The sequence below is a fragment of the Theobroma cacao genome, chromosome 6 (assembly GCF_000208745.1).
Source record: "Theobroma cacao cultivar B97-61/B2 chromosome 6, Criollo_cocoa_genome_V2, whole genome shotgun sequence".
Taxonomy (NCBI): domain Eukaryota; kingdom Viridiplantae; phylum Streptophyta; class Magnoliopsida; order Malvales; family Malvaceae; genus Theobroma; species Theobroma cacao.
In genome coordinates this window covers 17,997,184-18,012,195 of record NC_030855.1, presented here as the reverse complement: position 1 = coordinate 18,012,195, position 15,012 = coordinate 17,997,184, and the positions used below count along the sequence as shown (strand labels likewise).

Below are 15,012 nucleotides of genomic sequence, written 5' to 3'. Positions count from 1 at the left end.
AATCAAAAACCGGGAACTGAAAATCCACCAAAGCCTTTCTCAATTCCTTTGCCAACTGATTGGAGCTAGTCCGCGTCCGGTCGTCCTCCAACGACGTCGTTTCTGTAAGTTTTCGATCTTCCTTCCCTGATACATACATGGATGTCGTGAAAACGTTTCTGTATATCTAACGAACGTTGAAAATGGCTATGTCTTCCTTCCGTTTTTCGTGATTTGATTTTTTGTATTAATAAAGAGTTTAATTTCTGATCTTGAATTGAATTTTCATTTTCTGATGCTTTAGTAATCAATCGATTTTGCTCAGATTGATGCTAAATTAAAAATGAATCGGAGATCTCAAATTAGGGTTCGATTTGAGCTATAGATTCTAGAGATTCTTTTTAAATCTGATTTGTTTTGTATATTAGCTAAGCTGAGAACAATAGCGCAGAATTTGAAAAGTATGAAAAATGATTAAGGATGAATTTGCTTGTGCGAGACCATAAGATCTGTTTTTCACTAAATTTTGCTCTTATTTTTTATATTGACATTTTTTAAAACATTTATTGTATTAATTTTTTTTATTCTTTCCGTTTGGATTAAGAAATTAAAACTGAAAATTTATGCCAGAAGAATAAAGATCGCTCTTTCTTTTTTGAAATATTTGGACTTTTATTGGAAAACCCAACTCTGGTTTTTGATATTGAAACTGGATATTTCACAGATAAAAAAGAATGCCTCCACAAAAGATCGAAACTGGCCACCAGGACACGGTCCATGATGTGGCCATGGATTACTATGGTAAGCGAATCGCCAGTGCCTCATCAGACACCACAATTAAGATAGCTGGGGTCAGCAACAATACCCATCAGCACTTAGCGACTTTGTCGGCTCACCAAGGACCAGTATGGCAGGTGGCTTGGGCTCACCCAAAGTTTGGCCCCTTACTTGCTTCATGTTCTTATGATGGGCGTGTGATTATATGGAAGGAAGGCAATCAGAATGAATGGAGCCAGGCTCATGTTTTTGAGGACCATAAGTCATCTGTTAATTCAATTGCTTGGGCTCCTCATGAACTGGGACTTTGTTTGGCATGTGGTTCTTCTGATGGAAATATATCAGTTTTCACTGCAAGGGCAGACGGAGGCTGGGACACTTCAAGGATTGACCAGGCTCACCCGGTTGGTGTAACTTCTGTTTCGTGGGCTCCATCAACGGCACCTGGGGCTCTTGTTGGTTCTGGTTTGCTTGACCCTGTTCAGAAACTTTGCTCAGGTGGCTGTGATAACACTGTAAAGGTGTGGAAGCTCTACAATGGAATCTGGAAGATGGACTGCTTTCCAGCTCTTCAAATGCATACTGATTGGGTACGGGATGTTGCTTGGGCACCCAATTTGGGGTTGCCAAAATCTACTATTGCAAGTGCATCACAGGATGGGAAAGTAATTATATGGACTGTGGCCAAAGAAGGGGATCAGTGGGAAGGTAAAGTACTGCATGATTTTAATACCCCTGTCTGGAGGGTATCATGGTCACTGACAGGTAACATATTAGCTGTAGCTGATGGGAACAACAATGTGACCTTGTGGAAAGAAGCTGTAGACGGAGAGTGGCAACAGGTGACAGTTGTTGAGCCATAGAACTGATCTTTTATTTTTCTCTTGTAATATTGGCCATGTTTTAGAACCCATTTAGTTACATGTATGAAAACTCTCAGATTTTACCATTTTACAAAGCCGCATAGTTGAGTTGTTGTGTCGGATATTATAGAACTCAAATTTTGAGCTCAAGCTTCTATCAAAAGTCTTTGCTAATTATGAAGGTTAATGGTTTTTACGGGCGATGTTCTTCTTAATAGAGAAATGGTTGAGCCATTCTTAGTATTTTTATCTATCGACTTCTATTGTCAATGTCCCATAATTTTTATATGTTTTATTGATCTTGTCAATTTGATTGGTATATTCATTTGTGAGTGTAATTTACTTGTATGCATCCATCACTTTTTGTTCCAGGTATTCATCACTTTCTACCTCATGCTAATGTAGTTATAAATCTTTCTTTTGAAATTATTTTCTTTGGTCAGTTGTTTTTTTTATTTTTGTTTAAATGTTTTGAAGATTTACACAGATAAGGCAATAGAAGGTCTTTTATTGGTTTAAGGACATTAGGAGATGAATCTTGAATAGAAATATTTAAATTTGAGATTGATATATGGCAAGAATCAAAATGAAAGCACAGTACTTTTTAGATAGCATCATTTGTGAGAAATTAGGAATTTGCCTTTTTTATAAGTTATAACTAGGCAATGGAATTCAGGGTGTGCTTCAGAAGTGAGATGTTTGCTGCAACACATGTTTTTACCAAACATATAGAGTCCACAAAAGTCAAAAGATGGTAAAGAATATATTTCTACTTACCAAAAAAAAAAAAAATGCTTCAAACGTTTAGTTGTTTATCTGTGATTAGAAAATCTATAGCACCGAATAGTATTGCTGTTCCCTATATTATGCTTGAAAGAGTTTACCTTGCTTATGATGGTCTTAATCTCTCTAGATTTCTCAATGCATGTTTGCTATTAGAAAATCTGTATTTTACCTTTAACATTGTAATGTGTGTTTAATGTAGCAATGGTAAGGCCTGTAATATTGGAGTAAGCAAATAGTTTTTTCTCTTTTCTTTTTGCATTATTTCAAATTTCTAGTCCTAGAGTGGTCCTTTTGGGTGTCTTGAGGGGTAGCTTGACATGTAGCATCATTGAGATCTAAGGCATTGATTTTAAGTTAAGGTTGGAGCTTTAAGAAGATTCATTTATATCTATTAGGGAAATGTTGAATAGTATAGCGATTGATTATCTGTTCATCTGGCCATGTCTTGTCTTTGGTAATATAATGGAACAATAGTAGGTCTCTCCTTTACTAGGTTGCCCATCAAAAGTTACGTTGTGATTTAACATCGGTTAGTCCAAACAGGAAAAAATGTCCTTTGTAATTTATCAAATGTATTTCTCTTTTCACACTGACTAGAACATAACAAAGTTTCTATTAGCATGATCTGAGTAGTAATTGAATGCTGGCCCAAAAAAGAAGAATAGTAATTGAATGAGATATGAACTTAGAAACTCTTGCAGAGATCATAAATTGGTGTCATATGATGAGTGACTATTAAGGTTTGTATTCTGAGCATGATTTGGAGTTTAAGATCGGTGCAGATTGTGACTTGTGCACATAATGTGGGTTCGAGATAGCTGTTCCTAAGGGTGCTGTACAGCAGCCAATTCTGTGCATAGGCTACAAGGATTTAGCATTTGTAGAGCAGGGCTGGGATCCTATAGGAGTTAGATTCCCTAATCTATGTCTCCAACTTTGTTCCATGCTTTTGCTATTTGCACGATTGATACCAAACCTCTAAAAATGAAAATGTTATTTGGACATTGATATTCCCAAATAGCAACAAAATTCACACAAATATTGTTCTGCTCTATGATTGCTAATTCTTTTTTCCATATGAACATTTTAAGAGCTTTTAGCTTTTGCGAAAATTTGCACTCATGTTGTTGACTTGTTATTCTGTTAGAAGAACAGATTATAATAGCAATTCAGAAATATGGTAATTAGATCAGTAAATACTGCTCTAAAAATTTGGAATAATTATTTCTCCCTCAATCAGCCAAATCTTGTGTGCAGCTTGTTTGCTTCCCTTCAACAATGTGCCTTGTTGGCTTGCTGCATTTCCTCTAGCAAGCAACTGCAAGGACCCAAAGAATGGATGTTAGGACAAGGAATTCGGCGTGGGTTCGTACGCAAGATAGTTGCGTCCATTTCGATGTCTGAACGCTGAAGAGTGAAGACCCTTGGCCCTTCTCCTTAACTTCCAAAGGCCCATTCTGTAAGACCCCAAAATTCTTCCTAGATATTCAACGCATATTCTCATTCCAAAAGCTATTTATGAGTTGGGTCGGCTCAAATTTCGGTTGGCACTTCTAAAATTAAAATTCAGGTTCGGTTCAATATATTCGTTTAAATTATATTTATCATTTAAAATATTAATAAATTATATTAATACTTAAATATTTTAAATAGTTTAAAGTAAAATTAAATAAAAAAATCATTATTATAATAATGTTCTAGACCGTGTTTCAAAAATCATGTTGAAGACCTTACTCAACCTTGGTCAGGCAGGACTCGTGGTGCATAGTGGGCAGCTAGGCCCATAGACAGATCTATAATCAAGGAATCTCGGTTAAGTGTTTCAAGAGAAACAAGTGGGGTGCTTCACATCAAACAAGTGGAGGAGATTTTAGAAAATTTATAGGCATGGGCACAACACATTTTATTACGTTATTCTTTTGGAGAGACAGAAATAAACTTTGCGACAAAACGGTTTTAAAGCCAACTCGAACTAGACCTAATCCATGCTAAGCACTTCAAAAGGAGAGGCAAGTAGAATAGTTGATAGTGACGAAGGCGTCATTGGATTACGTGGAGGAAAATGTTAAGGAAAATGTTTCAAAGGAAGTAAACAAGGTGCTTTAATACTTTCATGTGCCGAGACTTTAGCTCAACCCTGTGTGACCTTGAATTTTGAAATACGTCACTCACTATGCTCAAGTGAGCTTCAAAATCAATAAACCAATCAAGACACAAACGTTCTTGAAGTAACACAAAAGTAGCAAAAATAAGTGAAGCAAGAGAAAAAAACTTGAGAGAAATGAGTTTTTATTCTCAAACTTCGTATGCTTTACAAATGAACGTAGGGCTTCTACCTTTTGTCCAATTACCATCAAGTTAACGAGCGTAAGCCCTCTAGCTCGGCCAAATCATTTGGCCTTGAGTGCACCCAACAACATCGAGCCAAGCTTTGCAACATCTGTAATCGTTCATCTTCCTTTTGAACGATAACCACTAACTTGGCCTTTTTTAGACATTTCTTCACTTAGTGCAAGACGTCACACAAAAAACAGGATCATGGCTTTTTCTCTTCGTCCTTGGTTGATTCCACCTTCTTTCAACTAACTTTTTTCCTTATCATTGCTTTCCATGGAATGCCAATCTTGATCTCCCCCACTTTTGCCATTGTCTTTAGGCTTGAAAGATGTTGACATGTTGTCCAACTTTCAAACTCACCCACGACTAAGTGACGATCATGGCTTGCGTGATGTTTTTGTACACCCCATCATTAGAGCTCTAGCTTGGCCCATGGCTTCAAGTCATTCAAAAACGCTAAGAATGCCTCTTTCCCGCTGAGATCACCAATTTACAAACAACTCAAAAAATTCTTTCACATATTATCTTGCCTCATGTCATTGGGTTAACCTCCTGAGCTTCGCTCGAGTCTCGTCATTGACATACTTAAGATAAAGTTGCTTCTGGAACTTCATCCATGTGCTAATGGCCATTCCACTAAGCTTTCATCACATCTACGTTGCCATCACGACAAGGTTGTGTTCACCAATTACATAACAATTGAATTGATCTACAAAGCATCTTTCATAATGCTAATGGCTCATAAATATTGTTTCAAGTTCCATTGAAGTTGTCCATTTCCTTGGCCTCTCATTGATCTCAAAACACCTTGGGCTTAAGCACCTTCAATTAGGCCCCCAACTGGATAATAGGCACACCAACCTTTGTGGTTACCTTAAGTGCGAGAAGCTCATCCTTAAGCCCTTATACCTCTGTTTCAACACCTTGACCAAATTCTTTAGCATCACATCTTGTTGGTTCAACATGTCCACAGACTCATTTAGGATTGATTGCATCTTTCCATAAAGCTTGCCATCTCGAGACCTCAACTCTTTGATGTTGGCTTTGAACTCTTTGAATCTATCCTTCACCTCGCCCATGACCACCTCCATTTTGGATACTTGACCTTCCAGAGCGAACAACATATCCCTCAAACTTGACCTACCTCACTTGGCTAAACCTCTGGTTTCCCACTTTCCTTAAATGGGTGCAAACTAGTGAACTGTTGAAGCCATCTCTTTTTTCATCTTTCTTGACTCTGATACCAACTTTCACATATTGAGATTTTAGCTTTAACTCCATGTAACCTTACATTTTGAAACCATTACTAACTGAGCTTAAGTTAACCCTAAAACCAAGAAAACTAGTAAAGAACAAAAAAGTTCTTGAAACAATACAATAGTTGCAAAAATAAAAGAAAGAAGAGAAAAAAGCTTGAGAGAAATGAGTTTTTGTTTTTCTAATGAACTTAGTGTGCTTTACAAATGAACATAAAAAAGTATTTATAAGCATGATAAAGTTTACTTACAATTCGAATTTAAGATAAATGACTAAGACATTCAAATTTTAAGATTCACCATATCTACATAATTCAAATTTAAATACTACTTTTATTGACATTTAAGTTGAAATTACATCAAGTAATAAATAGTTCAAAACTGAAAGACTATTCTAAAGGTACATGAACACTTTTACTTCTAACTTTTAAATGGGTTGCGCCTCTTATGTATGGGGTTAGTCATGCTGGCCTACTTGATTTAAACACTCAGGTCGTGACATAGATGCTTGCTTGATCTTGGTTTGTGAAGTAGGAGTGAGCAAAATTTGGTTAAAATCGAATTAACCGACCAATTTAATTGATTCAATTAATTTGATTAAATCGATTTTATCAGTTTAGTTCGGTTAAAAAACTTTGAAGTTGATTAATCGAATTAAGCAACTTTGAAATAAGTATATAAAGGTTTTTATTGCATGTATGCACTCACACAGATTTTCTATATATATATATATATATAAATATGAATGGTTTGATATAATCATTAAGAAGGATTTTCTTACATGTATTAACTCACCCATTTTTTCTATATTTATCTATGAATAAATAACTTAGATTTAATCATCAAAAAATAAAAAATAAAATACTCTTTATTTAGATATGAATATTATTAAATATTTATATGAATATAATCATACAAAAATTAATGTAAAATTAATACAAAATATAATGAAAACTATACATTAAGCTTAAGTAATGAATATAACTTATTATATTAATTTATTTTTATATTAAGTTATTAATATATTATACTATGTATAGTATATTTATTAATATACAAAATATAATCTATACTATATAGACTATAGACTATAGTAACTTATTTTTTTTATAAATTATTAATAAATTATAACAATATAGTATAACTTATATTAATAATTTAATATAGTAACTTATTAATATATTAATGTTACTATAGTATAACTTAAATTACTAAAGTAACTTATATTAATATTAGTATCCTATAGTAACATAACTTATATTAATAATTAGCTATGTTATAATATATAATAATATATTATATATATTACATAGTAAACTTATCAATATACTAATTAGTCAATAACAATTTGCTATTATATATAACAATGTACTATTATATAGTATATATATTATATGACTTCTTATTATATTTATATACTATATAAGTATATATTAACTATATATAGTAATATATTAATACATCATACATAGTATACTTATTAATACACTAATTAGTCAACATATAGCGTAACAAGTGTATTAATAGTATACTAATTAACATATACTAATTAGTCAAAAACTATATATTAACAATGTACTATATTATTATATTTGGAAATTTATAAATGATAATGTAATATGCAGTAACATAAAATATATTATTAAATAAATTTAAAAAAATAAAAAAACTCAATTAAATCGATTAAAACCAATTTAACAGACTAAAGTAAGTTAATTAAAGTATTAAATCGGTTCAGTTCGGTTACATTTTTAAGAAAATCGATTTAATTAGCTAATTATATTCTTTGATTGATTTAACCGAATGTTCACTCCTATCGTGAAGGATATCCATCTAACTGAGTCGCAAGAACTTGGCTTTGCTACTGGTTTTCAACCGAAATGAAGAGGATTCTCATGTTCATTTTATTTAAATGAAATTTTAAGATGGTTTCACCAATCCTCTCCCTTACATCCTAATATATATGTTCATGGTCGTCACCTTTACGCAATTAGCTAAGAAAATTATTCTTGATAAGTTAAAATTGGTTTGTTTGATATTTTTGTTTTCTTAATAAAAAAAGAAAAAGAAAAAGAAAAATAAATAAATAAATAAATAGAAACATCAATCAAAATGAGTCTTAATTATTGATAATCAAAAAGATCAATTAATAGAATTTTCACATACAATATACAAGGGAATTGGAATCCTTTACAATCCTTCCTTACTAAGGATTTTAAAATTTTCTTTTTATCTCACACAATTTGTGACATATGGCATTTGATACATATAGTTGACCAGATCAAAAGCTAGTTAAGTATGAGAATGAGGGTGGTCCTTTTTTATGCTAACTATGAGCATGATCTAGTTACGCTTAGACTAATATTAATAATTCCTTTATAAGTATTTTATATGCAAAATATGTATATAATGTACGTGCAACTCGTTAATCATTATTCAACACAAATATTTTGTTTTTGCTTTGGTCTTTCTATCTTCTGCTTTTCCATGTTTAGATCCAAAAACCACTACTCCTAATTATTTAAATAAAAATTAGGGCTACTCATTATTACAATTTTAAAATGACAAACTTCAATAATTGAGGCATTTCAAAGGTGAGGGAGGGAGGGAGGCACTCCAAAATATCAATGCTGAGAAAGAGTGGCACGTGCGAAGCGTGCCATCCACGTGATTACTTTGCACGTGCTGCCATGTTCGTTTCAAATAGACATGGAAGGAATATCGCACGTGTGGGAGGGAAGAAAGAAGCATCAAAGGATGTGGTGGGTGACTTTTAAACACCCTCAAAATTCAATTATTTGAAGCCACGTGGAATTGGACCCCACCCTCCCCTCAAAGAAACTCACATGATCACTGACAACTCCATTTCCTTTCTCACGTGCTCCGTGGACCCCACAGCCCTTTTTCTAAAAATCATTAACTTAATCAAAATATTTTTTATTTAACATTAAAAGAATAAAAATAAGAGACTTGGGCTTTTTTTGGAAAAAAAAAAAATAGTCTAGGTAAAAATTAAAAGTACAATACAAATTGGACAAACCTTATCCATTTTACCAATGGGTATTTTAACCTTAACATTGGGATTAGTGTGGAATGAGTCGAGCTCGTCTGACTCGGCCTGTACCCTTTTGTATGAAACAAATTAATGTCGTTCATAAGCTTTGGGAGGCATAAAATAGTTGGCGAGTTTTGAGAATTTATTGGGACTGTTATTAGTAAAGTAAAAAGAGGGAAAATGAAAAATAATTTTAAGAAGAGGTGTTAGGAAAAAGAGGTAGAATTATTTCTCTTGTGGTCACGTGAATTTTCTTCATGCAGGAAGACTAAGGCATGATTGGACTACTAAATGTCTTGCCTACATTATAAAGATTATTGATTCAAGAAAAAGATATGTCTATTGAGTGAATAAAATTTTTTATTTATAAATTTAATATTGGTATAATATTTAAATAAGTTATTAAATTATTTAAAAAATTTTAAATAATTTTTTTATATTTTTATTTTAAGTCAAATAAGTCATTTTGATTAATAATTGATTAATTATTATTAATCAAAATAACACTTGTCATTTTATATCCACATAGCATTTAACATGATATTGATGTGGATGATGAAAAGTGTCACATAATTATATTATCATGCTAAATTAACATATTACATCATCATAAATTATGCTATATGAAAATGCCATATCATTATCAATTATAACATGTTAGCATGTCTCGTTAGCGTTACGTGATATAAAATGACAAATGACATTTTGATTAAGTTAATCATTAGCTATAAAAGAGTTTATTTGACTTAAAATAAAAGTTTAAAATTTTATTTGACTCAAAGTAAAAGTACAACTTAATTAAACGAAATAAAAGTATAAAGACTTGTTATGTATCCTAATCAGATAAAATGATGGACTCCTAAAGATACCCCACCTCATTTTCAACAACCCAAAACACATCTCTATAACATTGCGAGCAGCAGCATGTTTCATATTAAAAAATTCTTCAGGACTGCTTGGTTCATGTCCTTGACGCCATTCATTCAAATGATATTGTTGACCCTTAAAAGGTGCAAGAAAGCTCTCACAATTTGTATAGCCCGCATCAACTAAATAGTAACAACCTATATAAAACAAACTAAATAAGTTATTTATTTATTTAATTATAATCATCATATAGTACATAATTTATTATACCTTCCCATTATCATAGGAAAACTTACCATGAGACACTTTAAGTCTATTTCTTCTCCTTAGTGCACCTCGAAGAACTCTGCCATCAGTTACAGACCATTCCCAACCAGGAAGAACAAAGACAAACTGCATGTCAAGTGTACATACACCTAATATATTTGTTGCAATATCCCATTTACAAGTGCGATATCTAGGTTTATCTACACTTGGCACCTTAACCCTGATGTATGTCCCATCTAGAGCACCAAAACAATTCTACAAATCCAATGTAATGAATTACTTATAAGTAAACCTATTAATGTCTTGTATATATATAGTTACAAAAAATAAGAAGATCAATAATCTACCTTAAACCACTTCCACCGATTGTCTGTTGAGTTTGTTGGAATGGGCTCAGTTTTGTAAACAAATGTTCTTACAATTTTAGCACTGCATTTAAAACATTATGAAAGTGTCGACTAATTGTCTCACCTGATCTTTTAAAATTTAAACCAATTACTCGATTCTTAACATGATGAGCAATAATATGTAAGAATATTACTACTTGCTCATCTACAAGCATGTTCTTTATTGACTTCAACCCTCAAATACTTTCTAACATTTCACATAATTAAAAAAAAAGCTTCCCTATTCATCATAATTTGTGAAATACATGAAATATCATTATCATACACAAGTCGCCTCACATACTCTCGATTGTAGCAAAATCTAATGCATAAGATCTTACTTTTGGCCTATAAGTACATAAAGTCGACGCTGCAGATAATATAGTCAAGAATGAACTAATAGCACAACAAATCTCCATATAAAATTTAAACATAACTAGTAGCCTTTTTCGTCGTTCAACATCTTTTCTCAAATACAAAAGAACCATGACTGCAAAAAAATAAATATTCTAATCTATTTTATTATGTACAAAAAATATTAAAGTCATATGGTAACAAAAAAAGTAAGTAACATCAAAAGCACGTTTCAGCCGCATAAGTAAGCCATATGGTAAAATTGTCAATCATGGTGCGGCTGGGTTAAAGAGATAGACAAGGAAAAAGAGGGATGGCTAGTTCTAGTAGTTTAGTGTATAATGTTTTATTTTTAATAAATTTATAAAAATTTAAAATTATTTAACTTAAGTAATGTTTAGGGTAATTAAGCAATTAATAGAATGATTAAATTTAGATTAAATAAAAATTAGTTAATTTAATTAAGATTGTACAAGGGTAATTAAAGAATTTTACTAATCCAATTAATGAAAAAATGTTTTAATTTGTATTAGCAATGAATTAAATATTTAAAGTAATCAAGGATTTAATGAGTTAATTAAATATTTAGTTAATTAAGTANAATAATTTAGTTAATTAAGTAATGGAACGTGCTACTATATAATTAAGTAAATAAGAAATTAATTAAATGAGTAATACGATACATAATAATATATTTCATTTAAATTAGGGTTTAGGGCTTGGGGAATTAATTAAATAATTGAAATAAATAAAAATAATCATGTATTAGTAATTAATCAATAAATTAAATTAGTAAATTTAGAAAAATTCAAAATTATTTAACTTAAGTAAGGTTGAGGGTAATTAAGCAATTAATTGAATGATTAAATTTAGATTAAATAAAAATTAGTTAATTTAATTAAGGTTGTATTAGGGTAATAAAAAGAATTTGACCAATCAAATTAATGAATACATGTTTTAATTTGTTATCTAGCAATGAATTAAATATTTAAAATAATTAAGGGTTTAATGAGTTAATAAAAAAATTTAGTTAATTAAGTAATGGAACGTGTTATTATACAATTAAGTAAATAAGAAATTAATTAAATGAGTAATATGATGCATAATATTATATTTCATTTAAATTAGGGTTTAGGGAATTAATTAAATAATTAATTAAAATTATCTTTCCTTCAAATTGAAATGCCAAAATGTTTTAAGTAAAATATATGAAGTTTAGAGACCTTTTAAGTGAATCTACTTCAAATTTAATGTAAAAAAGCTTATTTTTTCCTTTTCTGTTAAATTAGAAAAATGTTTTTCATTCCAAGATTTATTAAAAATTGAACAACTGACACTAACATAATAAGTATTAGTATGTAGTAGTGCTATATAGTATCATAAAGTATGAGAAATCAATATATATTATATATATATTCTCTTAAGAGGCCGTTGTAAATGTGATTTGACTGTGAGCAAAGAGATTGTCCACACAAGTCATAATGAAGTTCTTACATTTTGTAAATTTATTTGCTTTTGCATAGAAAAAGTTTAAATTCAAGGAGAGCATTTGTATTTTAACAAGAGTTTCTTATAGTAAAATTCCAAAATAAAATAAGAAAGTACTAACCACTAATTTTAGGTTTGTTAATTTATTGGTAGCAGTTTCTTTGTACTAAACACCACCTTATACTTATGAGATGGGGGAAAAAAAAATCTTTTCATGCATAGCATTTTATCATTGCCTCTCCCATCATACATATATTATCCTTCCATAAATTTTCTTGATATGTATGATTTGGATTTACATAATATATAGAAGGTGATCATTTCTTATCTTATAAATCTCATACATTATTTTAAAAAAATTGATCTTGAATTCTTCAGGTTGAAGCCTCAGATTTTTAACTGCTATAGTATTTTTCATTTGAGATTTATTTACCCCTTTGCATGTTAAGAAAGAACCAAAAAAGACATCACTAGCTTCTTGGTTTTGTTTATATATATTATAGTAGTCCGAGAGGTTTTGTTTACTTTTCTTACATGTCCTGTTTTCCTGAGGTTTTCTGATGGATTCCTGGTTTGGGTCATTTGTAGGCTTTTTGTGTATTTTGATTGCATTTTCTTGTGAATTGAGAACTTAAATGCTGTGTGATGTTTTGTTTCTCAAGGCTTTGACCATGGTTGTTTTGTGTAAGCCGATCTTCTGGCAATTTCTTGATTGAAAATCTCTCAATTGAGTACTGCTTCTTTTATATGTTTGGTTGTCGAAAGGATTTGAAGAACAGATGGAAGAGATGGGTTTGATTATAAGGGAATGAACACCTCAACCATAAATCACAGCAAACCCAAAATATTTTCACAGCAAACACTAAATTTGAAAACCGATGTAACAAATTAAGCATAATCACAGCAAACTCAAAATATTTTCACAGCAAACCCAAATCACAGCTAGCATAATAAGAACACCTTCAACAGAAAACAATAGCACAATAAGCAAGTACTTGGACTATGAAAGAGAGTAACGTAGCTGGAAAGTTTGATGAGAGAGGCGGTGCTACTGCCAGAACCCGAATAGTGGAAGAACGGCAGAGAGAAAAAGGGTGAGAGCAACGGAGAGAAAGATGGGAAGAGAGCGGAAGAGCAACTGAGAAAAAGAGGGGGAGAGCGGTTGAGAGAAAGAAGGGAAGAGCGATTAAGAGAGAGAGGGGACAAGTGGCGAAGAGAATGAGGGGAAGATCAGGGAAGAGCGGTTGAGAGAAAGAGGGGAAGAGTGGCTGAGAGAAGAGGGAAATGAGGATAAGAGAGAAAAAATTATTTTATATGGATCAAGTTGTAATTTTGTAAATCTAATAAGAGTATTTTAGTCATTAAATATTTCAAAACTATTCCATGATTCACGGAATAAATAAAATCAAGGGAAGAGTCGAGAATATTTAAAGCAGACTTTTCTCTCATTTTAAAGAATACAAATTACTAAAGAATTTCTATTCCTCATTTTACTTTTAAACTAAACAATGTTACAAATTATGGCTGAGAATAAAGGGGAAATAGTTATGCTATTCTCCGTACTAAACGTGTAGTTAAGGTAACATTTTGGTTTGTATGTGTGGGGGATGGGGGGGGGGGGGTTCAAAGGTGAAAAATGTAGCCACGTGGATGAGATCACGACCGTTTTTTGATTAAGTTGAGCTGTAAGCATCGTGCTTAAACGTGGGCAAAGGAATAAAATAAGGGGACAGGTTATGATTGGGCAACCGGAGGTAGAAAAGCATAATTAATTAAGCTAAAAAACAAATGTTTTATGAGAAAAACAAGAAAACTAAAATAAGAAAATACACAGTTCCCGAAGTGCAGAAGGGAATCCGGCTGTAAACTTGGACACTAATGGGGGGGAATCACAGCGACAAAACCTGCAAAAAGATCGATTCCTTATCCTTTTGGGGGTTGAATTTACTTTAACTACTTCATTAATTACAATTAATGTTTTCTTAATTTATTGCTACTAACAACTACAATGCTTTCAATTTTTTGTATGCACTAAATTTCGGTACAAGAAATATGGATATATTCTTAATGTTCTCAAATTTATGTGTTAATTGTCAATTACTGTATTTAATCTAAAAAATATTATGACAAACAATAAATTAATTATTTTTATGAAAGTACTATTGTCACTAAATTTAAGAAGAGACAATAACTACCATTTCTATAAGTACTTATAAGCATTTGTAATATTTTTTCAAATATAATAGCAAAATGTATAGATTTTTACAACAAGTACTCCAAAGACCAATTTTTTAAGATAATTATACAAAAGAAAATCTTCATTCAACATTCTCTAAAGCACTTATATAAGGAATTATTTTCATCCATGTAGTAAAAAAGATCACATTAATTGTCAATTATTATATTTAATGCAAAAAATTACTATAAATAGTATCTTAATACTTAATAGTGTTTTTGGGATATTAGTTTCAATTAATATAAATTTTTAAAATAAAATTGAAAATCTCAAATTGGGGCTATAGTTTTTGGAACATTTATATATATATATATATATATATATATATGTTTTATCTTTTAATAAATAGTAATAAAGAGGG

At 31.2% G+C, this 15,012-nt stretch overlaps 2 protein-coding genes across 2 annotated transcripts; one reads left to right on the top strand and one right to left on the bottom strand.

Annotated features, from left to right (window-relative positions):
- On the top strand, window positions 1-1,868 carry LOC18596002 (protein transport protein SEC13 homolog B). The gene is made up of 2 exons (XM_018123991.1): window positions 1-104; window positions 704-1,868. The coding sequence occupies exon 2, from the start codon at window positions 714-716 to the stop codon at window positions 1,617-1,619; it is 906 nt and encodes a 301-aa protein (XP_017979480.1). The 5' UTR covers window positions 1-104; window positions 704-713; the 3' UTR covers window positions 1,620-1,868.
- On the bottom strand, window positions 9,852-10,578 carry LOC108662446. Its single transcript, XM_018122818.1, has 3 exons — window positions 10,535-10,578; window positions 10,217-10,442; window positions 9,852-10,117 (listed from the first exon to the last, which is right to left on the bottom strand). Exons 2-3 carry the CDS (start codon window positions 10,317-10,319, stop codon window positions 9,852-9,854), a joined length of 369 nt encoding a protein of 122 aa, XP_017978307.1. The 5' UTR covers window positions 10,320-10,442; window positions 10,535-10,578.